Source organism: Amblyraja radiata, chromosome 23 (genome assembly GCF_010909765.2).
Source record: "Amblyraja radiata isolate CabotCenter1 chromosome 23, sAmbRad1.1.pri, whole genome shotgun sequence".
Classification (NCBI taxonomy): domain Eukaryota; kingdom Metazoa; phylum Chordata; class Chondrichthyes; order Rajiformes; family Rajidae; genus Amblyraja; species Amblyraja radiata.
Window position 1 is genome coordinate 25,553,349 of NC_045978.1, and position 24,701 is coordinate 25,578,049.

The 24,701-nt window shown below is 48.2% G+C and overlaps 1 protein-coding gene across 1 annotated transcript in view; it reads right to left on the minus strand.

The window, feature by feature from the left end:
* Nucleotides 1-24,701, minus strand: part of plcg1 (phospholipase C gamma 1) — a 99,697-nt gene that overhangs the window by 17,100 nt on the left and 57,896 nt on the right. Inside the window, exons 12-25 of the mRNA XM_033041867.1 lie at nt 23,972-24,092; nt 22,747-22,915; nt 21,530-21,649; nt 20,535-20,636; nt 18,264-18,451; nt 16,894-17,094; nt 10,370-10,489; nt 9,089-9,269; nt 6,825-6,902; nt 5,051-5,154; nt 3,966-4,062; nt 3,386-3,455; nt 2,880-3,043; nt 1,258-1,354 (exon numbers count right to left, since the gene is read on the minus strand). Coding sequence (XP_032897758.1) covers nt 1,258-1,354; nt 2,880-3,043; nt 3,386-3,455; nt 3,966-4,062; nt 5,051-5,154; nt 6,825-6,902; nt 9,089-9,269; nt 10,370-10,489; nt 16,894-17,094; nt 18,264-18,451; nt 20,535-20,636; nt 21,530-21,649; nt 22,747-22,915; nt 23,972-24,092 — 1,812 coding nt within the window. The remainder of the gene's footprint in view (nt 1-1,257; nt 1,355-2,879; nt 3,044-3,385; nt 3,456-3,965; nt 4,063-5,050; nt 5,155-6,824; nt 6,903-9,088; nt 9,270-10,369; nt 10,490-16,893; nt 17,095-18,263; nt 18,452-20,534; nt 20,637-21,529; nt 21,650-22,746; nt 22,916-23,971; nt 24,093-24,701) is intronic.

The window sequence follows — 24,701 nt, forward strand, 5'->3', positions numbered from 1 at the left end:
AATTCAGCTTTAAATTTATGAGGAGAAAGTTGTCTCCGTGAATGACTGCGTCACATTGCCCACTCCAGTTTTGTCACTAGTCACAATGTACGTACAAGCTATGGCCACAAGGTGGCTCTGTGTCATCAACGTGCACAGTAAAAGTAATGAACTCACCAAATGGCCTGGGCCTTAATTCCAACAGATCCACACAAAACGCTGGAGTAACTCAGCGGGACAGGCAGCATCTCTGGAGAGAAGGAATGGGTGACGTTTCGGGTCGTGACCCTTGTTTAGATTCGCACTATCTGAGTCTGAAGTAGGGTCTCGACCCGAAACGTCACCCATTCCTTCTCTCCAGAGATGCTGCCTGTCCCGCTGAGTTACTCCAGCGTTTTGTCTACCTTCTGTGTAAACCAACACCTGCAGTTCCTTCCTATACATTAATTCCTATAGGTAGAATAAAGGACTCAACAAAATGGTTGATAGGGTGGCACAGTGGCGTAACAGGAGAGCCTCTGCCTCACAGCACGAGAGACCCGGGTTCAATCCTGACATCGGGTGCTGTCTGTGTGGAGTTTGCACGTTCTCCCTGTGACCGTGTGGGTTTTCTTCCACATCCCACAGCCTGGCGGGTCAGTTCATTAACTGAGCATTATGAATTGTAGTTGAGACAGGTACTATAACAACATCAAGGGTGTTAAGGGTTATTGGGGAGAATGGGGTTGAAGGAAAGATGGATCAGCCATGATTGAAAGGGGGAGTAGACTCTAGGCCTAATTCTGCTCCTATGACTTATGAACAAGAACATTTAAAAGACATGTGGACAGGGATATGGACAGGAAAGGTTTAGAGAGATATGGGCCAAAAGCGGCCAATGGGACTGGCGTAGATGGATAATCTTGGCCCGCAGATTGGGCTGAGGGGCCTGTTTCTGTGCTGTATGGCACATGAGTTGTAGATTCTGGGAGGGAGTTCATAAGTTCATAAGACACCAAGATTGCTGGGGTCACTAACGGTGATGAAGGCCATCAAGGTATTTAGCGGGATATAGACAACGTGCAGACTCCACACAGACAGCGGCCGAGGTCAGGATTGAACCTGGGTCTCTGGCGCTGCGAGGTTGCGGCTCGACCAGCTGTGCCGCCCAGAGGGAGAGTCAGAGAGTAAACAGGAACAAAATATACATCAAGACAACGGCAGAACTTCAACTGGGCCAGCAGTCAGCAGTCATGCCACACGGAGTCATCAGGCCAGTTGGTTTATCCAGTTACTTACTTTCTTCATCAAAGGGAACGGGTCTGCAGTACACAACCAGATCAGACAGCTCCAGAGCAATCTTCTTCCTGCGTTCCATCATCTTGCCTTCTTCCTTCTGAGGATTAACAAAACCCCACATCAGCGCCATTACAACGGGATCTTCCGACACACTCACTGGACAGAGCCTTTATTCATGTGAGACCTCACTTGAAGAGAGACACGAAATGCTGGAGTCACTCAGCGGGACAGGCAGCATCATTGGACAGAAGGAATGGGTGATGTTTCGGGTTGAGACCCTTCCTCAGACCTGCTGTCGCCACCACCAACTCTCACTGCCTACTCTGGGCCTCACTTGAAGAGGTTCAGTTTCATTTAGTTTAGTTTAGAAATACAACACAGAAACAGGCCCAACATGTCCATGCCGACCAATGATCACCCATACGCTAGTTCTATCCTACACACTAGGGACAATTTACAGAAGCCAAATAACTTACAACACTGCATGCCATTGGAACATAGGAGGAAACCAGAGCACCCGGAGGGAACCCACACGGGCACAGGGAGAATGTACAAATTCCGTACACACGGCACCTGTAGTCAGGATCAAAACCGGATCTCCGGCGCTGTAAGGTAGCAGCTCTACCGCTGCGCTACTGTACTGCCCAAAGGTTCTTTGCTTGCCTTCCCCGCAATGTCGCTACACTCAATGGGTATCTGGACAGGGCACATGGAGTTAGTGAGCTGCCCGTAGCAGCTGGGACACAGTTTCTGCACCTCCCATCCCGGGGCTGGCAACTTTCCAGGTATGGTATCTTTCGTGTACATTTCTTGCAGTAACTACCCTCGGGGTCCTCTCATGGAATATCATCTCTTCCTAGGCTTCAGCGACAGAAAATAAAACTATTCCTGGGATAAATTCAAGGATTACAACAGGTTTTCACGGTACCTCGGTATACGTGACAATAAACTAAACTAAACCAAACCAAACCAAACTGCTTCAGTAATTGATACGAGAAGCATTTAGACAGGAGATACATTGGCTGGGAAGGGAGGGATATGGACCCTGTGCAAACAAATGGGATGAGTTTAGATTGGATCACCATGCTTCCTGAGATGCTTCAGAAATACTGGTGAGACAAAAGCGTCCCAACCCTCCAATTCTGGATCTTTGGTGAGATTTTTCCTACACCATCAGTCAACATGTTGCACGTCATTAAAAACGTGCACTGAACTTCAAATTTGTTTCACCAAATTCCCAATTGCCAAATAGAACGTTTTAGTTTAGCAGTTTAATTTAGAGATACAGCACAGGAACAGGCCCTTCGGTCCACCCCGACCAGCAATCACCCCGTACACTAGTTCTATCCTACACACTGGGGACAATTTACAGAAGCTAATTAACTTGTAAACCTGCGCGTCTTTGGAGTGTGGGAGGAAACCGGAGCACCCGGAGGAAACTCATGTGGGCACAGGGAGAACTTGCAAACTCCACACAGACAGCACCCACTGTCAGAATCGAACCTGGGTCTCTGGCGCTGTGAGGCAGCAAATCCACCTCTGTGCCACCGTGCAGTCCCAATCTCCAAAGTGGGCTGGAAGAAAATGATGAGGAGGTGCTTTGTTGAGGAGCAGGGACTTACCCGGGCGCCTGCATTTCGAGCTGCATCCTGGATCTTGGTCACCCAGTCATTCAGATCTTCCTGAGATTCAGCAGCCAAGTCCATGGTTCCGCCCGTGCCGGCAAACGAGCCCACGTTTATCTTGAAAACGTACTGGCGACTACCTTTCCCATCCGGGTGGACAGCTGTGGCATGACAGGAGAAGCAAAGAAGACGTTGGTGTGTTAGAGGAAAGAAGTTGTTATGCTGGAAAGGGTGCAGAGAAGATCTACGAGGATGTTGCCGGGACTTGAGAGCCTGAGCTGCAGGGAGAGTTTGGGCCGGCTAGGATTTTGTCCTGGAGTAACTCAGTGGACAGGTAGCATCTCTGGAGATAAAGAATGCGTGACGTTTGTGGGCCGGGACCCTTCTGCGGGGTGATCGCTGGTCGGCGCGGGCTCGGTGGGTCGAAGGGCCTGTTTCCCGCGCTGTATCTCTGAGGTTTAAAGGCAAGCAAGGATTAACGAGAATGATAGGCTCCCACTCACCAATCTGACAGGAAGGTACTTCCAGTACACCTCTCAGCAGGTCCCCCAGAGGGCTGTTTTCACTCATGGGCTGCAGATGAATGAAGTACAAGGAGAGTTAGGCAATTCTGAACGCTATCCGATTGAAGGTGACTTCAACAAAGATGTCTATGGCACCGCGGAAATTGGAGGAACAGCACCTCATATTCCATCTGGGGACCTTGCGTCCTTATGGCATTAACATTGAATTCTCCCAATTTGGCTAGCCCTTGCTGTCTCCTCCCCTTCCTTAACCCTCTAGCTGTCTCCTCCCACCCTCCCATCCGCCCGCCCTCGGGCTCCTCCTCCTCCTCCCCTTTTCCTTCTTTCTTTCCCCCCCCCACCCCCCATCAGTCTGAAGAAGGGTTTCGGCCCGAAACATCGCCTATTTCCTTCGCTCCATAGATGCTGCTGCACCCGCTGAGTTTCCCCAGCAATTTTGTGTACCTCCTGTCTATGGCACAGTTGTTTTGAGCAGCAACTTAAAAATCTACAAAGAGAATGCATTCGCCATGTAATATAGTCGTGTGACCCCCCCCCCACCCCATTCAAAGTCTCTTACCCGGTTCTCTGGCTCCGATGTATTTATGCTCAACATCTCCTCCACGTAATTAGCGGGGAACCAAAGCTGCCGCTTCCCTCCATAGTCACCTTTCCACCTGGAAAATAAACCATCACCTAAATTCACTGGGTTCCCCTCCAGAGAGTCAGTCTGATCTCACCCACAGGGCCAAGATCCAGCCGGGTGCCGGGCGAGCTGGTAGACCTGGTGCTTCACAGCTCCAACAACAAGGGGTTACGGGGACAAGGCGTGAGAATGGGGATAGGGGGGGAAAGATAGATCGGCCATGATTGAATGGCGGAGTAGACCTGATGGGCCAAATGGCCTAATTCTGCTCCTATCACTCATGAACTGGGATTGATCCTGATCTCCGGTGCTGACCCTTCTTCAGGAATTCTTCTTCCCAGCAAACAATCAGGCACTTGAACACTGCGCAACACTAACTGGTCTGAAGAAGGGTCTTGGACCCGAAACGTCACATATTCCTTTTCTCCAGAGACGCTGTCTGACCCGCTGATTAAAAAATTGTGTCTATCTTGTGTCTGTCTTCGGTATAAACCAGCATCTGCAGTTCTTTCCTACATCTACTTCAACGTTGATCGACTGTGGACTTTAGTTTAGTGTGGTCTAGACATACAGCATGGAAACAGGCCGGTTGGCCCATCTGCTCCGTGCCGACCAGCGATCACACCGTACACTAGCTCTATCCTTCTGCAGCAGGGACAGTTTACATACATACAATCAACAAACAAACCTGCACTTCTTGGGAATGTGGGAGGAAACCGGAGCACCCGGAGGAAAGCAAAGCGGCCCATACAGATAGCACCCATAGTCGAGATTGAACATCAGGTGACTTTTTGTTACTTTGTCAGCGCATAAATGTAGCCAGGCTTGTGAACTGCCCAGGTGGGGTCTGCAGCATGATATTACTGGGTTGTATACAAAACAAAGCGTTTCACTGTACCACACGTGAGGGCAAAGTACCATTGAGAACCCCAGAGTGTGGTGTTGCCCAGGTTATGAAACCGAACTCTGGACTCCTGGCATTCTACTCAGTCAAAATGGAGCTGTCTACGCGAGCTTACCATCCTCCTTCCTGCTTGTCCACATTCTGGATGATGGCGTGCTTGCAGAACGACAGCTCGTCTTCCCGCTGAGCCTTGTAATCGTACATCGCCTTCACCGTGCACTGCAACACAAAACCATATCAGAGGCTACACATCAAACTCTCCCAATCAATCTTCAATAGGTCCATATACGCCCGACTCCACATCAAACCCTCCCCCTGATAGATAACTTACACCTACTATTTGTATCACAACCAGTCGACAATCGACAAGGTTCCCCCCCCATTGACTCCATCTACACTTCACGCTGCCACGGGAAAGCAGCCAGCATAATCAAGGACCTTTCCCACCCCTCACTAATGTCTTTAGACTTTAGAAATGCAGCACAAAAAACAGGCCCTTCAGCCCATCGAGTCCACTGATCACCCCGCACATTAGCACCATCCCAAACTGGGGACAATTTACAATTTTTGTACCGAAGCCAATGAACCTACAAACCTGTATGTCTTTGGAGTGTGGAAGGATACCAGAGCACCTAGTGAAAACCGACATGGTCACAGTGAGAACATGCAAACTCTCTATAGACAGCACCCATGGACAGAATCGAACCTGCGTCCCAGGCGCTGTGAGGCAGCAGCTCTACTTGCACCACTGTGCCGCCCCATGTCATCTGTTTCCGACCCTGAATTGGCCTGGTCTTTTCCTGCTTCCAGTTCCTCCCCCTTACAATCAGTCTGAAGAAGTTTCCCAACCCAAAACGTCACCTATCCATTTTCTCCAGAGATGTACATTGTGTCTCTCTTTGGTATAAACCAGCATCTGCAGTTCATTTTTATTACCTTTCCCACCCCGGTCATTCCTTCTTCTCCCCACTTGTGTCGGGGAAAAGATACAGAAGCTTGAAAACGCTCTGCACCAGACTCAGAAACAGCTTCTTCCCCTCTATTATCAGCTTCTGAGCGCTCCTTCCACAAGCTAAGGTGCAGTCTTTTTCTTTTGTAAATGACACCAAAATATGGTGGCGGGTGCAAGAATTTCACTGGGCAGTGCATATGTGATAACAAAGAACCATTGAAACCCAATCCTCCAACCTTTGGTTTAGTTCATTGCCACGTGGGCCGAGGTACATTGACAAGCTGTTGCTACCTGATAACCAGTCAGCGGAAAGTCTGAAAAAGGGTTCGACCCGAGACATCACCTATTCCTTTTCTCCAGAGATGCTGCCTGACCCGCTGAGTTTCTCCAGCATTTTGTGTCCGTCTTCAGTGGAAGGACTATTCAAGATTACAATTGAGCCATCCACAGTGTACAGGTACAGGGTAAATGGAATAATGTTTAGTGCAAGATAAAGTCCAGTAAAGTCTGATTCAAGATAGTCTAAGGGTCTCCAATGAGGTCGATGGTAGGTCAGGACTACTCTCTAGTTGTTGATAGGATGGATCAGTTGCCTGATAACAGCTGGGGAGAAACTGTCCCTGAATCTGGAGTAATGTGTTTTCACACTTCTTGCCTGATGGGAGAGGGGAGAGAGGAGTGACCGATCGGGGTGAGAGTGGTCCTGGGTTATGCTGGTGGCCTTGCCAAGGCGGCGTGAATTGTAGATGGAGTCAATGGAAGGGAGGTTGGTTTGTGTGATGGTCTGGGCTGCGTCCACAATTCTCTGCAATTTCTGGCGGTCTTGGATGGAGCCGTTCCCAAACCGTGCGGTGATGCATCCCAACTTGGGGGGCAAGAGGCTTTTACAAGTGAGGGTGCGGAGAGCAGGGGGCCGGATGTACCGGTGAATCCTCACCTTGAACGTTGGCATCTGGTTGGCTTCCACATAAAATCCCGACTGCCGTCCTTCGTAGAGTGCACCGTAATCTGGCTCCTGTGGGAAGGAGAATATAACTTCATGAGTCATAGGAGCAGAATTAGGCCATTCGGCCCATTGCGTCTACAGTGCCATTCAATCATGGCTCATCTATCTTTCCTCTCAACTGCATTGTCCTGCCTTCTCACCATAACCTTCGACGCCCGGACTGATCAAGAATCTGTTAATCTCCGCCTTAATAACATCCAATGACTTGGCCTCCACCACCATCTGCAGCAATACATTCCACAGACTCACCACCCTCTGATAAAGAAATTCCTCCTCATCTCCTTTCTAAAAGTTTAACTCTTCCAGATTTACTCTCTGCTCCGATTCATCACAAGGTAAACAAATAAACAGAGGGGCACAAGCTTCATAGCTCATAAGTTCTACGAGCAGAATTGGTCCATTCGGCCCATCGAGCCTACTCCATCATTCAATCATGGCTGATCTATCTTTCTCTCGCAACCCCATTCTCCTACCTTCTCCCCATAACTCCTGACACCCTGACTGTGATCGCTGGCACCTTTACCCATCGTGGAGGGTTGGACAAGATACTCTTCTGTATCCCAGAGGGCACTACACAAGGCAGAAGAAGTTCCCTGCAAAGAGTAGGCCTCAACCATCACCTCCACAGAATCTTGGCGGTAGGCGATAAAATGTAGACTTGGTGATTTGGCCAAGGCACTAAGATGCAGTCCGGTTTATCTGTCTAGTTTAGATTTTTAGTTTAGAAATGTAGAGTGGAGGAGGCACGTACAAACTCTGTACAGTCAGCACCCGTAGTCAGGATTGAACCGGGGTCTCTGGTGCTTTAAGGCAGCAACTCTACCGCTGAGCCACCTCTACCTCTTTATGTACATTGGACTTTGACTCTGGAACTATTGGCTGCACTCTGAGTTAGTTTAGTTTAGAGATACAGGACAGAGACAGGCCCTTCGGCCCACCAAGTCCCTGCCGATCAGCGATCCCCGCACATTAACACTATCCTACACCCACCAGGGACAATTTTAATGAACCTTTTTTTTTTCTCTTCCTCTGTTATGTACTGTGTTTACATATTCACATATTCTGTTGTGCTGCAGCAAGTAAGAATTTAATTGTCCCATCCGGGACATATGACAACAAACACTCTTCAATCTTGACAAGAAGGCTTTCGTTACAGTGTCCTTCATCAGTCGCAGTAGTGACTACAGAAATTGTAAGATCATGCTACAGTTGTATAATATATTGGTGAGGCCACATTTAGAGTATTGTGTTCAGTTTTGGTCACGTTTAGTTTAGTTCAGAGATACAGAGAATGAACAGTCTCTTCGGCCCACCAGGTCAATGCCGACCTGCGATCCCCGCACATTAACACTATCCTACACCCACCAGGGACAATTTTTACATTTACCAAGCCAATTAACCTACAAACCTGTACGTCTTTGGAATGTGGGAGGAAACCGAAGATCTCGGAGAAAACCCACGCAGGTCACGGGGAGAACGTACAAACTCCGTATAGACAGCACCCGTAGTCGGGATCGAACTCATGTGTCTGGCGCTGCATTCGCTGCAAGGCAGCAACTCTACCGATGTGCCACCGCTGTGTTATAGGAAAGATGTTGTCAAGCTGGAAGCGGTGCAGAGAAGATTTAGAAAGATGTTGCCAGGACTCGACGGCCTGAGCTGTAGAGAGAGGTTGAGCAGGCTAGGACTTTATTCCAGGGGTGAACTAATATAAGTGTACAAAATCAGGAGAGGAATAGATCTGGTAGACGCATAGAGTCTCTTGCCCAGTATAGTGAAATCGAGAACCAGAGGACATAGGGTTGAGGTTAGAGTGAAAAGAATGAATGGGAACCCAAGGGGTAACTATTGTTATACAAAGGGTGGTAGGTGTATGTAACGAGCTGCCGGAGGAGGTAGTTGAGGCAGGGACTATCCCAGCGTTTAAGATACATTTAGACAGGTACATGGAAAGGATAGGCTTAGGGGGACATGGGCCAAACTCATGCAGTAGACTAGTCTAGATGGGACATGTTGGTCGATATGGGCAAGTGCTGTATGACTAACCTCTCCTGCAACCTGGATTCTGAGCTCCAGTTGGCCAAAGTTTAAGAGATGCTTTTGGCCAATGCTGGGTATTTGTAATTGAGATGGTGCACTGTGCCTGAGAGAGGAGCTAAACGAAGAGTAAACGACAGCCGCCCACACTTACTTACCGCCGTGCCGATTTTCTCCAAGGCTTCCTCGTTTATTGGGTAGCGGAGTTTCATCTTCCTGTACAATGGATTTTTCTCGTGGTAGCTTACTAAGTCAACCAGGCTGTCAAATTCAGAGCTGCCGAGAATGACGACTTGGCCTTCCTGCTGTACACGGCAATGTTTAATTTTCCCTTCTGCTCTGTGTGGTAAAAACAGGGAAGGAATCACTAGGCATCAGCTATGGCTCAGTAGATCGCAATCACACCTCAGATTTTTCTTGTTTATCTGTGTCTTTTTTCCCCCCAACCCTTTTCTTTTCACTGCCTTGCGTAACTCATGTATAATTAATGTTTTTCGGTGTTGTCTGTCTCTACGTGCCTGCGATTCTGCTTCAAGCAGGTTTTCCATGCACCTGTACTTCACCGTACTTGTGTATACAACAGGTACAGGTCCACCACTGGTGGCCTGCAACCTCCTTGAATCCGGACAAATTTACAATCACGCACTTGAAATCCCCCCCCCCCCCCCCCCTCAAAATGTGGCACCCAGGTTGGGTGAGGCAGCCGATCCCAGCTTCATTGGGACTCCGCACCGATGGATTGGTCGAACTTGTCCCTGTGGCCGGGGCTCTGGAACTCCGGCCCGGGCGAAGCCGGCTGATTGGCGACATCCCAGGCCGAATTTGCGGGCTAGTATCTCGGCCCCTCGGCAGCTGTGACATCTGCTGGTCTGGCAAAACAGATAATCCAGAAATGCTCTGGGAACCAAGGGTGCCGGAAAATCGGTGGCAAGCCCATGGTTATTTCAGGCTTAATTCAGAAGGTTATGGGTTCAAATCACACACCAGAAATCTCTGAACAAAATCCAAGCCATCAGAGTTGATAAAAGTGCCACCTTATCGAATTGTGGAATTACACTCAAGGGCCCACTGGCCATAAAAGCATTGTCAGGGATCTTATAAGTAAGTGAGGTTGAAACTATTAGCAAGGAAAATACAGCCCTGTAACTGACAGAGACAGGAGAATGTATGATGGGAAATAACAAAATGGCTGACAATTGTGTTCATCTTCATGGGATGTGGCATGGGGGGGGGGGGGGAGGGGGGGGGGGGGGGGGGGGGGGGCGCCGAGAACAAAGAGGGACCACTGGGACCACATTGAACACTTTGTAACTCTGTCGGTGCCCTGTACATGGCGGCTCTTTGCATACTTTGTGTAGGGTATGCAAAACAACAATTTCACTGTGACATGTCACACGTGATAACAAAAGTTTCTTTAATTCATTCATTCACTCACTTACCGGAATGAGATGGCGTAGGAGTTTGGTTCGTTCCTTTTCCGAACCAGGAAGGCTCCGTCCCGCGGTACCCGCATCAGCATGTGTTCCGCTTGTGCCCGCGAGAGGTTGGCGTGGTACCATCTGGGAGACAGAAGGTGAACAATCAGTGCATGAAAACAACCTGAAAAGGGGGCTTACACCTAGAACTAAAAGACCACCTGTCAAACTCACAGCATGCCACATGACTCTAATCGAACACCCAACGCTAAGGCAAAAGCAAGTGCTAGAGCTATTGGAAAAAAGAGGCTGGACAAGTTCCCATTTCAGATGATGACATTTTATCCGATGCAATGCTGTCTAAAGCTGCCGGGGTTAGGTTTAAGGTGAGAGGGAGGAGGCTTAAACTTTTTTACTTTACTTTAGAAATACAGCGCAGGAAAAGGCCCTTCGGCCCACTGTGTCTGCACTGACCCGTACACTAGCACTATCCAACACACATAGGGACAATTTACAATTTGTTAACCTACAAACCTTTGGAGTGTGGGAGGAAACCGGAGCACCAAGAGTAAACCCCAGGCAGAACACGGTTACAGACAGCAGCCGTAGTCAGTATCGAACCCGGGTCTCTGGCGCTGTGAGGCAGCAACTCTACCACTGTGCCACCATTGGGGAAAAGGGAATGCGACATTTTTCACACTAAGAGTAGTCGGTATCTGGGATGCGTTGCCACAGGAGGTGGTGAAGGCAACAGTAAGTGGCATCTGGGAAGCTGCTTGAGTGAAGCAGGGGATGAAGGGATATGGAATTAATGCAGTCGTGGGATTAGAATAGATAGGCACAGTGGTCAGTACAGTCATCGTTGCACAGCATCGATGTCAAACATTCTCCTCCCGTATCCTGTTCCCTGGGACGGTGGATTTGAAATGTGATTCCGCTTGCTTCACACTGAAACGCTGGCAGTGACTGAGAGCTCTCCACAGTTTAACCAAACACTAGTTCAAGAAGAAGAAAGTTGCCAGAGGAAGCTTTCGGAACCATTTTGGAAATCAATTTTCCATTCGCTCCTTACCAGTTATCCCGCAAATGTTTCTATCACCTTAAAATAGTGAATCTTCGATGTAAACCAGCATCTGCAGTTCCTTCCTACACCTTAAATTATTCACTCGATTCCCTTTTGCAAAATATTATCAGTCATGGAGTCATACAGCTTGGATACAGGCCCTTCGGCCCAACTGTTCATACCATCTAAGCTAGTCCCATTTTCCTGTGTTTGGCCCATATCTCTCTGAAACTTTGCTATTCATGCAATCTGTTATCATTGCTCTTTCAGGCAGTGCTTTGCAGATCACAAACCATTGCTGTGTAAATGAAATTCTCATCTCCCTGGTCCCAATATCTGCCCATCAAACCCCACTTACCTGTATTCACCTATCACTTGCCAGACCTCTTGTCCAGCTTTCTCCCCCTCACTACAATCAGTCTGAAGAAGGATCCCGATCCAAAATATCACCCATTCATGGTTTCCAGAGGTGCTGCCTGAACCGCTGCGTTACTCCAGCACTTTGAGCTTTTTCTTGGTAAACATAAAAACATAGAAAATAGGTGCAGGAGTAGGCCATTCGGCCCTTCGAGCCTTCGAACCATTCAATATGATCATGGCTGATCATCCAACTCAGTATCCTGTACCTGCCTTCTCTCCATACCACCTGATCCCTTTAGCCACAAGGGCCACATCTAACTCCCTCTTAAATATAGCCAATGAACTGGCTTCAACTACCTTCTATGGCAGAGAATTCCAGAGATTCACCATTCTCTGTGTGAAAAAAGTTTTTCTCATCTCGGTCCTAAAAGATTTCCCCCTTATCCTTCAACTCTGACCCCTTGTTCTGGACTTCCCCAACATCGGGAACAATCTTCCTGCATCTCGCCTGTCCAACCCCATCTCAAGCGGCATCTGCAGTCTCTTCTGTCTCAATTTTTGTTCCCCTCTCTCATGCTTGTGGAAGATGTTTCTGGATGCGCACAGCTGGTGCTGGTGCTGCCTGGTAGTCTGACCCACTGAGGCACTTCAGCAGAGCCGATACTCCAAGGGAGGTGGCCATTTGGCCCAAGAGACCTATCTTATCCCATCCCATCCCCTGTTCCCCAGCTCTTTCCATACAATTTTCCAAAACGTTCTTCCATCCCAAACCAGTTCTCCCTCGAACCACACCTGGCCCTTTCACTAAAGTTTGTCCCATCTGCATCTGATTTTAAAGAAGCCTCCTGAAACCACCTCAAAGTGAGGAAATCAACTGTTGCGCCATCTCAATGATGACTCCACAATGCCAATGGGTAGCAGCACTCACAGTACAATATGAAGCACAGATAACACTCCCCCAGCAAGGCTCCTTCCCAGTTCCCCTGGAGGATTGCAGAACGAAGTCAGTGGGATAGATAACAGGCATCTCGGTCATTAGGAAGATACTCTATATACTGTACTCTAATACTATAATAACACACACCTCCAGATTCAGGGAAATTTTCATGCCAACAGACAATAGACAATAGACAATAGGTGCAGGAGTAGGCCATTCGGTCCTTCGGGCCAGCACCGCCATTCAATGTGATCATGGCTGATCATCCCCAATCAGTACCCTGTTCCTGCCTCCTCCCCATATCCCCTTACTCCGCTGCCCTTAAGAGCCCTATCTAGCTCTCTTTTGAAAGTATCCAGAGAACCTGCCTCCACCACCCTCTGAGGCACAGAATTCACACAGACTCACAACTCTCTGTGTGAAAAAGTGTTTCCTCATCTCCGTTCTAAATGGCAGACCCCTTATTCGTAAACTGTGGCCCCTGGTTCTGGACTCCCCCAACAACGGGAACACGTTTCCTGCCTCTAGCGTGTCCAAACCCTTAATAATCTATACGGGCTGTCCCACAGCGGCGACCTAATTGGCAAGTTTAGAAGAGTTTGCCCTCGACATACGCGCAGCATGGTCGACACGAGGTCCTAGGAGGTCTTTGTAACTCTCCTTCATGCCCGTGAGTAGTCCCTGCGTACTCGAGGCCTCAGCTAGGTTGCGGCGTATTTTTCAACATGCTGAAAAATGCCCGCGAGTAAAAAAAAGGTCCCCATGGAAAAAAATCTTTTTTTTTTTACTCGTATGTTTAGTCGAAGTAGGTCGTAGTAGGTCGGCATGTTAGTCGTAGGTAATTCGAAGGTAGTCGTAGATAGTCTTCAACATAGTCGAATGGAGGTCGAAGGAGATCGAAGGAGGTCGTCTTCACTCTCCATTATTCGGTGTCCAGTTTTCCTGAAGCAAGTCGAAGCTAGTCTTCAACATAGTTTTCATACTCTCCTAAACTCGCCAATTCGGTCACCTCAGTGGGACATCCCCTTTATATGTTTCAATAAGATCCCGTCTCATCCTTCTTAACTCCAGAGTATACAAGCCCAGCCGCTCCATCTCTCAGCATATGAATTCCATCCCGGGAATTAACCTTGTAAACCTCACCTGCACTCCCTCAATGGCAAGAATGTCCTTCCACAAATTAGGGGACCAAAACTGCACACAATACTCCAGGTGTGGCCTCACTAGGGCCCTATACAACTGCAGAAGGACCTCTTTGCTCCTATACTCAACTCCTCTGTCAACTCCAGCTGTTATCAATCTATCAACAACTAGAGAGCTGACCTGACCTCCCATCTACCTCATTGGAGACCCTCAAACTATCTTTAATCAGACTTTACTGGACTTTATCTTGCGCTAAATGTTATCCAGTATCTGTACACTGTGGACAGCTTGAGTGTCATCGTGTAGTCTTTCTGCTGACTGGAGAGCACACAGCATAAAAAAGTTTTTTCCATGTACCTTGGTACATTTGACAATACTAAACCAAACTAAAAGCCAAATTAAAAACTAAACGAAACAGAAACTAAACTTAACTAAACAAAAATTAAACTAGAACTAAACTAAAACTAAAATGATGGAGCGGACAGATGGAGCGGCTGGGCTTGTATACTCTGGAGTTAAGAAGGATGAGACGGGATCTTATTGAAACATATAAAGGGGATGTCCCACTGAGGTGACCGAATTGGCGAGTTTAGGAGAGTATGAAAACTATGTTGAAGACTATGTTTAACACCCTCGACCACTGCTACACCACCATCAAGAATGCCTATCGTTCTATCCCTCGCCCTCACTTCGGTAAGTCCGACCATACCGCGGTGCTGCTTCTTCCTGCCTACAGGCAGCAATTGAAGAGCGCACCCCCAGAAGTGAGGACAGCACAGAGCTGGTCGGGGGGGGCAGAAGAACAACTCCAGGACTGTTTGGAGTCTGTAGACTGGGCAATGTTCAAGGACTCGGCAACGGACTTGAACGAATACGCCACAGTCGTTACAGACTTCATAAAGAAATGTGTGGAGGACTGCATCCCTACAAAAACCTTCCGAGTGTTTCCCAATCAGAAACCTTGGATGAACTTTGAGATCCGCACTCTCCTGAAGTCCAGGCACAGGGCATTCACTTCCAACGATACAGTGGCCTACATGAAGACCAGATACGACCTTGGTAAGGCCATCAAAAAGGCCAAAAGGGACTTCTGCTCCAAACTGGAGGACGAGACAGATGTTCGGCAGCTATGGCAGGGTCTGAATGCAATCACCTCCTACAAGGCAAAACCAGGAGGCAGCTCGAATGCCGGTGTAACATCACTCCCTGACGAGCTCAATGCGTTTTACGCACGCTTTGACAGGGAGAATACCGATGTGCCTTCCCGATCCCCCATTCGCTGTGATGGCATTTCAGTCTCAGTTACAGAGGCCGATGTCAGGAAATCCTTCAGAGGGGTGAACCCCCGAAAAGCACCTGGACCTGATGGTATACCCGGCCGTGTTCTAAAAACCTGTGCGGACCAACTGGCGGGAGTTTTTACGGACATTTTCAACCTCTCACTTCTGAGGTCTGAGGTCCCCACCTGCTTTAAAAGGGCATCAATTATACCGGTGCCCAAGAAGAGTAAGGTGACGTGCCTCAATGACTATCGACCAGTAGCACTAACGCCGGTGGTGATGAAGTGCTTTGAGAGGTTGATCATGGAGCAAATCAACTCCTACATCGACAAAAACCTGGACCCACTGCAGTTCGCGTACCGCCACAACAGATCAACGGTGGATGCGATCTCGCTGGCCCTCCACTCCGCACTGGACCACTTGGACAACAAAAACTCATATGTCAGGCTGTTATTCATTGATTACAGCTCGGCATTTAACACAATCATCCCCTCCAAACTGGTTACCAAACTCGCAGAACTGGGTCTCTGCGCATCCCTCTGCAACTGGATCCTTGACTTCCTCGTCCACAGACCACAGTCTGTTCGTATTGGTGGAAATGTGTCAGCCTCAATAACAATCAGCACGGGAGCACCTCAAGGCTGCGTGCTCAGCCCCCTGCTGTACTCACTCTATACCCATGACTGCGTAGCGAACCACAGTGCGAACTCCATCATCAAGTTCGCTGACGACACCACTATTGTGGGGCGTATCACTGATGGGGATGAGTCAGAGTACAGAAGAGAGATCGAGCAACTGTCCATATGGTGCCAGCGCAATAACCTGGCCCTCAACACCAGCAAAACCAAGGAACTGATTGTGGACTTTGGAAGGAGTAGGAGGGGGACCCACAGCCCCATTTATATCAACGGGTCGATGGTTGAAAGGGTCAAGAGCTTCAAATTCCTGGGCGTGCACATCTCTGAAGATCTTTCCTGGTCCGAGAACACTAATGCAATCATCAAAAAAGCACATCAGCGCCTCTACTTCCTGAGAAGATTACGGAGAGTCGGATTGTCAAGGAAGACTCTCTCTAACTTCTACAGGTGCACAGTCGAGAGCATGCTGACCGGTTGCATCGTGGCTTGGTTCGGCAATTTGAGCGCCCTGGAAAGGAAAAGACTACAAAAAGTTGTAAACACTGCCCAGTCCATCATCGGCTCTGACCTTCCTTCCATCGAGGGGATTTATCGCAGTCGCTGCCTCAAAAAGGCTGGCAGTATCATCAAAGACCCACACCATCCTGGCCACACACTCATCTCCCTGCTACCTTCAGGTAGAAGGTACAGGAGCCTGAAGACTGCAACAACCAGGTTCAGGAATAGTTACTTCCCCTCAGCCATCAGGCTATTAAACCTGGCTCGGACAAAACTCTGATTATTACCAACCACTTTCTGTTATTTGCACTATCAGTTTATTTATTTATTCATGTGTGTATATATTTATATCATGGTATATGGACACATTTATCTGTTTTGTAGTAAATGCCTACTATTTTCTGTGTGCTTAAGCAAAGCAAGAATTTCATTGTCCTACACAGGGACACATGACAATAAACTAACTTGAACTTGAACTTGAAATGAAAGTAAAACTAAACGGCAATGTATTAAATTTACACTGGGATCAAGCATGACCAGACTACACTAGACTTTGTTCCCTGCAACCTTCATCCCACAAGGTTTGTGACACTGCTTGAGGTTGCTCAGCTGACCACGACCGTACTTACTCTTTGCTCTCGTGGGCGTTGGTCTGGGGTACGGGCTCGGTGAGACGCATTTCAAACTCGTTGCAGCGGAGCGGCTGTTTCTGGTAGTGCGAGATCAAGGCGTACAGGCTGTCGAACACCAGGTTGTCGGTCAGGTAGAACTTGGGGCTGCCTGCTTCCTGGCGGGAATGGATCCGGCAATGCTGCACCTTCCCAAAGCGCCTGAGAGGAGTGGGCACAGAAGACAGCAGTTTGTTCCACTTTTGGAGGAAGAAAAGGTGACACTCACAGCGCAATAAACATCACGGTCTAAGAGAAGTTACAGGACCCATCCTAGTTGCTCTCTCTGCTGAATAATTTCAATATTATTCTTCAGATTTCGTCTTGTGCCTTTCAAACATCTTCAACGTGAGCAACGTGCTCTAAAGTCACACTTTTCCTTTATCGTTGCACTCACATTATCTCCGAGGAAACTGAATCGTCCTACCACAACCAGAGAACGGTTCTGAACTACTATCTACCTCATCAGGGATCCTCTGTTTGATTGGACTTTACTGGCTTTACCTTGCACTAAATGTTATTCCCTTATGTATCTGTACACTGCAAATGGCTCGATTGTAATCATGAATTGTCTTTCCGCTGGTTGGTTAGCACGCAACAAAAGCTTTTCACTGTACCTCGGACCACATGATGATAAACTGAACTGAACTGATGACCATTTTACCATCCAATTTAGCATATGGTCACTGTACTGCCTTGTTACAACTCCTCTCCTTTTGCCTTTCCATATACAGTAAACCCTCGCAATAACGAACCTCCATAGAGCAGATTCCAGTTATATTCCCAGGTCTCTGATGCTGTAAGGCAGCAACATTACCACGGGTATGTAGGTTATTTGGCCTCTATAAATTGCCTCTACTGTGTGGGGAGTGGATGAGAAAATGGGATTACAGAGAAATGGTGTAAACAGGTGACTGATGGTCAGCGTGGACTCGGTGGGCCGAAGGGCCTGTTTCCACGCTGTATCTCTAAACTATACATCACGTTACACCCAAGGGACAATTTTACAGAAGCCAATAAACCTACAAACCTGCACGTCTTTGGAACCTGGGAGGAAACCGAAGCAAGCGGAGAAAACGGTCACATTGTGAAAGTGCAAATCTGGGTGTTTGGCGCTGTAACGCAGCAACTCTACCGCTGCGCCACAATGCCGCCCATGTTCTATAGAGATGCCGCCTAACCCGCTGCGTTACTCCAACACTTTGTGTCCTTTTTTGTAATCCAGTACCCGCCTTCTCTTGTTGTTTCTCTGGTAAACCTTGGTCCCTCCCTACGCTCCACGTCCATTACCATACTCACAGGGCCTAGGCGGCCATTTTGTCTTGACTTACCAAAACGACAGTGTATAGTCACCGACAAACGTCTCACTCTCGCGCACGAGGAAGGAGCCGTTGGGCGCTGCCGTTTCAATGCAGTATTCGGTGAGAAGCCTCTCTGCGATCTGCCGACCATCACGCCCTGCGCCGAGCTTCCCATGGAACCACTTCTCCGTCACATGGAGGTCGGTGCCGACACTGGGCTGTAAAGGTGTGAGGCATTAAAACTGTGGCACTCTAAAGTTTAGTTTAGTTTAGTTTAGAGATCAAGCATGGAAACAGGCCCTTCGGCCCACCGAGTCCACACCGACCAGTGAATCCTGCACACCAACACTATCCTACACACACTAGGGACAATGTACAATTTTACCAAGCCAATTAACCTACAAACCTGTACATCTTTGGAGTGTGGGAGGAAACCGGAGCACCCGAAGAAAACCCCCACAGGTCACGGGGAGAACGTACAAACTCCATACAGAGAGCACCCGTAGTCAGGATAGAATCCGGGTCTCTGGTGCTGTAAGGCAGCAACTCTACAGCTGCGTCATTGTGTCGTACCAAACTGGTCATAAGCAGTGCGAGTCAAACCTCTCTTTATTCCCTTCATCCTGTATCTGCGCACTGTGGACGGCTCGATTATAAACATGTATAAACTTTCCTCTGACTGGATAGCACGCAACTAAAAAGCTTTTCACTGTACCTCGGTACACGTGACAATAATCTAAACATACTCAATGGTATGATGAGTATTTGATGGCCTGGGCCTGTACTCGCTGGAGTTTAGAAGGATGAGGTGGATCTCAATGAAACTAGAATAGTGAAAGGCTTGGATAGTGTAAATGTGGAGAGGATGTTTCCACTGGTGGGAGAGTCTAGGATTAGGGGGCACAGCCTCAGAATAAAAGGACGTAGCTTTAGAAAGGAGGAAGAATTTCTTTAGCAAGAGGGTGGTGAATCTATGGAATTCATTGTCCCAGATAGCAGTTGAGGCCGTCATTGGGCATTTTTGAGGCGGAGATTGACAGATATTTGATTGGTAAGGGTGTCAGGGGTTATGGGGAAAAGGCAGGAGAATGGGGATGAGAGGGAAAGATAGATCAGCCATGATTGAATCGCGGAGTAGACTTGATGGTCTGAAACCCCTAATTTGGTTCCAATAACTTATGGACGTGAACTCACAAACTAAACTAAACTGTACCCATGCATCCTCTCCCCACCCCGATCCATCCCCTTGCTCACTGCTCTGGTTCAAACCAGATGATGAAAAAATGTATGGGCTGGTGCAACTGGGAAAGGAGGTACCTCGGTAGCCGTGACAATAATAAACAAAACTAAAGTAAAGAAAAAGAAAACAATGGCATTGGAATTTGGAAAGGGGCACTACATCACAGGTATATTTTTAAGCACCCGTTGCATAATAATTCTTATTTTTAGCAACAATTTTTAGGGAAGAGGTATGTCAAGCACTGGACAGGGCATATATATTTGTAGGTACTCATTGCATAATAATTCTTATTTTTAGCATCTGGCCTGCAGATGACAGATTCGGATGGAAGATGAAGATATGAAATTCTTTATGTACTAAAAGTATTACATAATTTCACGGGGCGGCACAGTGGCGCAGCCGATAGAGTTGCTGCCTCACAGCGCCAGATATCCGTGTTCGATACTGACCACGGGTGCTGCCTATGTGGAGTTTGCATGTCTTCCGTGTGGATTATGAGGTTAGAGATACAGCGTGCACACAGGATCTATGGCCCACCGAGTCCACGCCAACCATCGATCACACGTACACTAGTTCTATGTTATCCTACTTTCATATCCTACACACTAGGGGCAATTTGCAGAGGTCAATTAACCTACAAACCCGCACTTCTTTGGGCGGTGGGAGGAAACCGGAGCGCCCGGAGAAAGCCAAACCCAGTGACAGGATGAACGTACAGACTCCGTACAGACAGCACCTGTGGTCAGGATCGATCCCGGGTCTCTGGCGCTGTGAGGCAGCAATTTTATCACAGAATAATCTGTTGCTGACCTTGATTTGTCCTGTTTTGTTTTGTTGCTTCCCGACCCCCCCCCCCCCCCCCCAACAATTTGTCTGAAGAAGGGCTCCAAATCAAACACAACCTATCCATTTTTTCCAGAGATGCTGCCTGGTTGACTTACTGTCTATCTTGATGTTAACCCACCTCCGCATTGTCTACATGATGCTTGTCCCACAGGGCTATGCAGAGAGTGGCTGCTAGGAGTAGACCCATAGCCAAGAGTAGGTTACATGAGACTCACCTCTCTCTGTTCCTCCTCATCTTCATTGGTCTGGTTTACTGAAGTCTCTTCCGAATAATAAATCTTGTTGCTCGTGAGGACAAAGAAATGTGGATTCCACTCCTGTGCAACAAAGCAGGTTATTAAACAATAGGCCCCGCACGAGTGACTTAATTACTAGCACCAGTTGCTGAATGAACAAACACAGGAAAGGAAGACTGAACCTCTGAGAGTTCCTAACAAAGAACATACATGTCCACCGCCAATTTTACGGCAACTGGTGGTCCGGCACCTCCTATAATCTGGACAGAATTTCAAGAGCACATTTAAACCCCCCCACGAAGTCCCCCCAAAAAGGTGGCGCGTAGGCCGGGTGACATGGCCGATCTCCACCTCAACGATACCTCCACGGCTGGGCCTCCAATCGCGGATCGAATTTGCCCCCTGTGGCCGGGGCTCTGGAACTCCGGCCTGGCTAGAGCCGGCAAATCTGCTTCCATAGCCGACTTCCAGGGGCCGACTTCGCGGGAGGGGAGGTGAATGGGAAAATGAACTGACCCATTACGACGCCTTTGCCAGCAGAGATGGCAGGAACATTCTATTTTACCTGATCTAAGTATATTAAACTTATGAGAGGCATAAATAGGATAGACAGAACCATTTTCCCCAGAGTGGAAATATCAAATACAGGAGGTCGTAGCTTTCAGGTGAGAGATGTACGGGTCAGTTCTTTTTTAAACGGAGGGTGGTGGGTGCCTGGACGGTGCTGCCAGGGGTGGTGGTGGAGGCAAGTACGATGGTGACGTTTAGGATGCCTAGACAGGCAATGGAGGGCTTCGGATCGCATGCAGGCAGATGAAGTCAGGCTATCTTAGCATCGTGTTCGGCACAGTTATTGTGGGGCGAAGGGCCTGTTCCTGCACTACATTGTTCTCTGTTCTGGACGAGGATCTGAAATTGAAATAGTTAATAAAGGAATTGGAATGCTGGTGGAGAACGCTGTAGGTGGCACTCACGTGATTGATGGGATCCTCCAGGTACAAGATCCCGTTCTTAATCGAGTTGCTGATGTCGTTCTCCGAGTAGGCGGAGGTTGAGACCTCCTCGTAGGCACTGCCCTCGGCTAGCTTCTTGTGCTACAAGGAACAGGGTGACAGAAGGCATGAACAGAGCAAGTCCCACACTCAATGACCACAGGACATCGATCGACCTTACGTACAAACTCTAAACTTAGACTGTCACCCAAGCCACCCTCCCTTCCGTTGACTTTATCTACAGTTCAATGGTTCCGAGCAACTTGGGAGTGCTGGTCCAGGATTCCCAAAAAGTTAATTTGCAAGTTGAATCGGTAGTAAGGAAGGCAAATGCAAGGCTAGCATTTATTTTGAGGGCAAGAATAAAAAAACAGGGATGGAATGTTGAGGCTTTATAAGGCACCGGTCAGGCTGCATTTGGACTATTGTGGGCAGTTTTGGGCCCCATATCTGAGGAAGGATGTGCTGGCATTGGAGAAGGTCCAGAGGTGGTTTACGAGAAGGATCCCAGGAATGATTGGGTTAACATATGATGAGCACTAGGCCTGTACTCGCTAGAGTTTAGAAGGATGGGGGGGGGCGGGGGACCTCATTGAAACTTACTGACCAGCGAAAGGCCTGGATAGAGTGGATGTGGAGAGGATGCTTCCACTAGTGGAAGAGTCTAGGACCAGAGGGCACAGCCCTTTAGAATGGAGATTAAGAGGAATTTCTTCCACCAGAGGGTGGTGAATCTGTGGAATTCATTGCCACAGAAGGCTGTGGAGGCCAAGTCAATGGATATTTTTTAAGGTGGAGAATGATAGATTAGTTTCTTACTTAATTTATTCTTAATAGATAGATCAATTCCTTCCAATAGATCAGTACGGGTGTCAGGGGCTGTGGGGAGAAGACAGAAAAATGGGATTGAGAGGGAAGGATAGATCAGCCATGTTTAAATGGCGGAGTAGACCTGTTGGCCGAATTCTGCTCCTAAAACCTATGAGCTTGTGAACTTCATCACCACGTGTACAAGGGTGCAGTGAAATTCTTTTTTTTGCAGGCAGTACAGTAAGATCATTATCATACATAAATACAAACCCAGATTGAGTACAGAATGCAGGTAAAGAACACGTGATAACAATGAACCATTGAACCATTTAATTATCTCTGCATCTCTGAAGAGGTCACAGGGCAAAGACTCAAGACCATCGACTGACCTTTATCAGGAATTTTCTCTTCAGTTGATTGGGTGATGGGAGTCCATCTGCAGTGATGTCAACTGGTTTGGTCAGTAACATGTCTCCAAAAACCTTCTTGAAAGCGTTAGCCATGTTCCGCTGTTGAACGATGCTGCAGTGGTCTTCGATGGACAGGATCACAGGGTACCTGAGGAGGGATGTCCAAAGCATGGATGAGAAGGGTCTCGACCCGAAACGTCACCTATTCCTTCTCTCCAGAGATGCTGCCTGACCCGCTGAGTTACTCCAGCATTTTGTGTCGATCTAAGGTTCTCAGAGTTGGGGCATGCAAGCTTCACATCAGGTGATAGAGGAAGAAGCCATTTCAGGTCACTCTGAACACTGCTTCATCTTGCACTGTGGGTGCAGCCGGTAGAGCCGCTGCCTCACAGTGCCAGGGAGCCCGGTTCGATGCTGACCTCGGATGCTGTCTGTGTGGAGTTTGCATATTCTCCACATGGGTTTCCTCCAGTTGCACTGGTTTAGTTTAGTGCGTTTAGAAATAGAGCGCTGGAACAGGCCCTTCAGCCCACCGAGTCCATGTCAACCAGCGATCCTCATACACTAGCACTATCCGACACACTCGGGACAATTTACCTTTTTTACAACTGAATTAACCTACAAACCTGTACGTCTTTGCAGCGTGGGAGGCAACCGGAGCACCTGGAGTAAATTCACGCAGGTTACGGGGAGACCAAAAAAATCTGTACAGACAACACCCGTCGTCAGGATTGAACCCGAGTGTCTGGCGCTGTGAGGCAGCAACTCTACCACTGCGCTACCACTAGTGCCAGTGTACGGGTGATCACTGGTCAGCACGGACTTGTTGGGCCGAAGGGCCTGTTTCCGGATTGTATCACCAAACTAGACTGAACTGCAGAGAGAGCCTGAGCCTGCAAGTTCAAACAAGCTACTGACAGACCTACTGATGGAGATCTCTTGTTTAATTGATGTGAAGAGGCATATAAAGGATGACTTTTGCACGGGCTTCCGCAGCAGCGATAACAACGAAATGCCGTGGCTAAAGTTGTGTGACGTAGGCTTTTCCATCTGCTCATTAAATCCATGCTGTAGTGCAGCGGGTAGTGCTGCTGTCACAAAGCCATTACCCACAACTTCCAGCCCAATAATGTGTCTGCTCCAGTTTAAAGTGAAGAGAGACCCGGTGCGGATGATCAAAAATAACAAAGAAAGAGCAACTTACTCCGAAGTCACAAACGCGTGTTCCTTGATTGTGGTCAGGACGTCGTTAAATTTGATTTTGGATGTGAGAGTGTGGCCGTGGTAAATCACTGGCATTCCCTCCGGACCATCCCAGCAGTCCACTGCAAGAGAGTCCAAACGGTTCATCACACAGAGAGATACAACAGAGAGACGGGGCGGCACAATGGCGCAGTGGTAGAACCGCTGCCTCACAGCGCCAGAGACCCGGGTTCCATCCTGACAACGGGTGCTGTCTGTACAGAGTTTGTGCGTTATCCCTGTGGCCATGTGAGTTTTCTCTGGTTGAGTAGTTTATGGTCATGTGCACCAAGGTACAGTATTATGTGCTAACCAGTCAGCGGAAGGACAATAAATGATTAGTCAAGCCACCCACAGTGTACATGATAACGGGAATAACGTTTAGTGCAAGATAAAGTCCAATCAAAGATAGTTCAAGGGTCTCCAATGAGGTACATATAGTGACTCAGGACTGCTCTCTAGTTGTTGGTAGGATGGTTCAATCAAATATCCTATAGCGGAGCAAGATAGACCACTCCTGCTAAACGCAATGGGCTGACGTGTAGGACGCAAAGGAGCGGAACGTGGGCATTTTTTTCCGTCCATTTCAGTAACCCGACCCGACCCACAGTGTAATCAACGTTGTGGGGGAACAGTTTCTGTTAATAAATTTAAATTCTGAAAATGAGAAGATTTTTACCAAAGAACTTTTA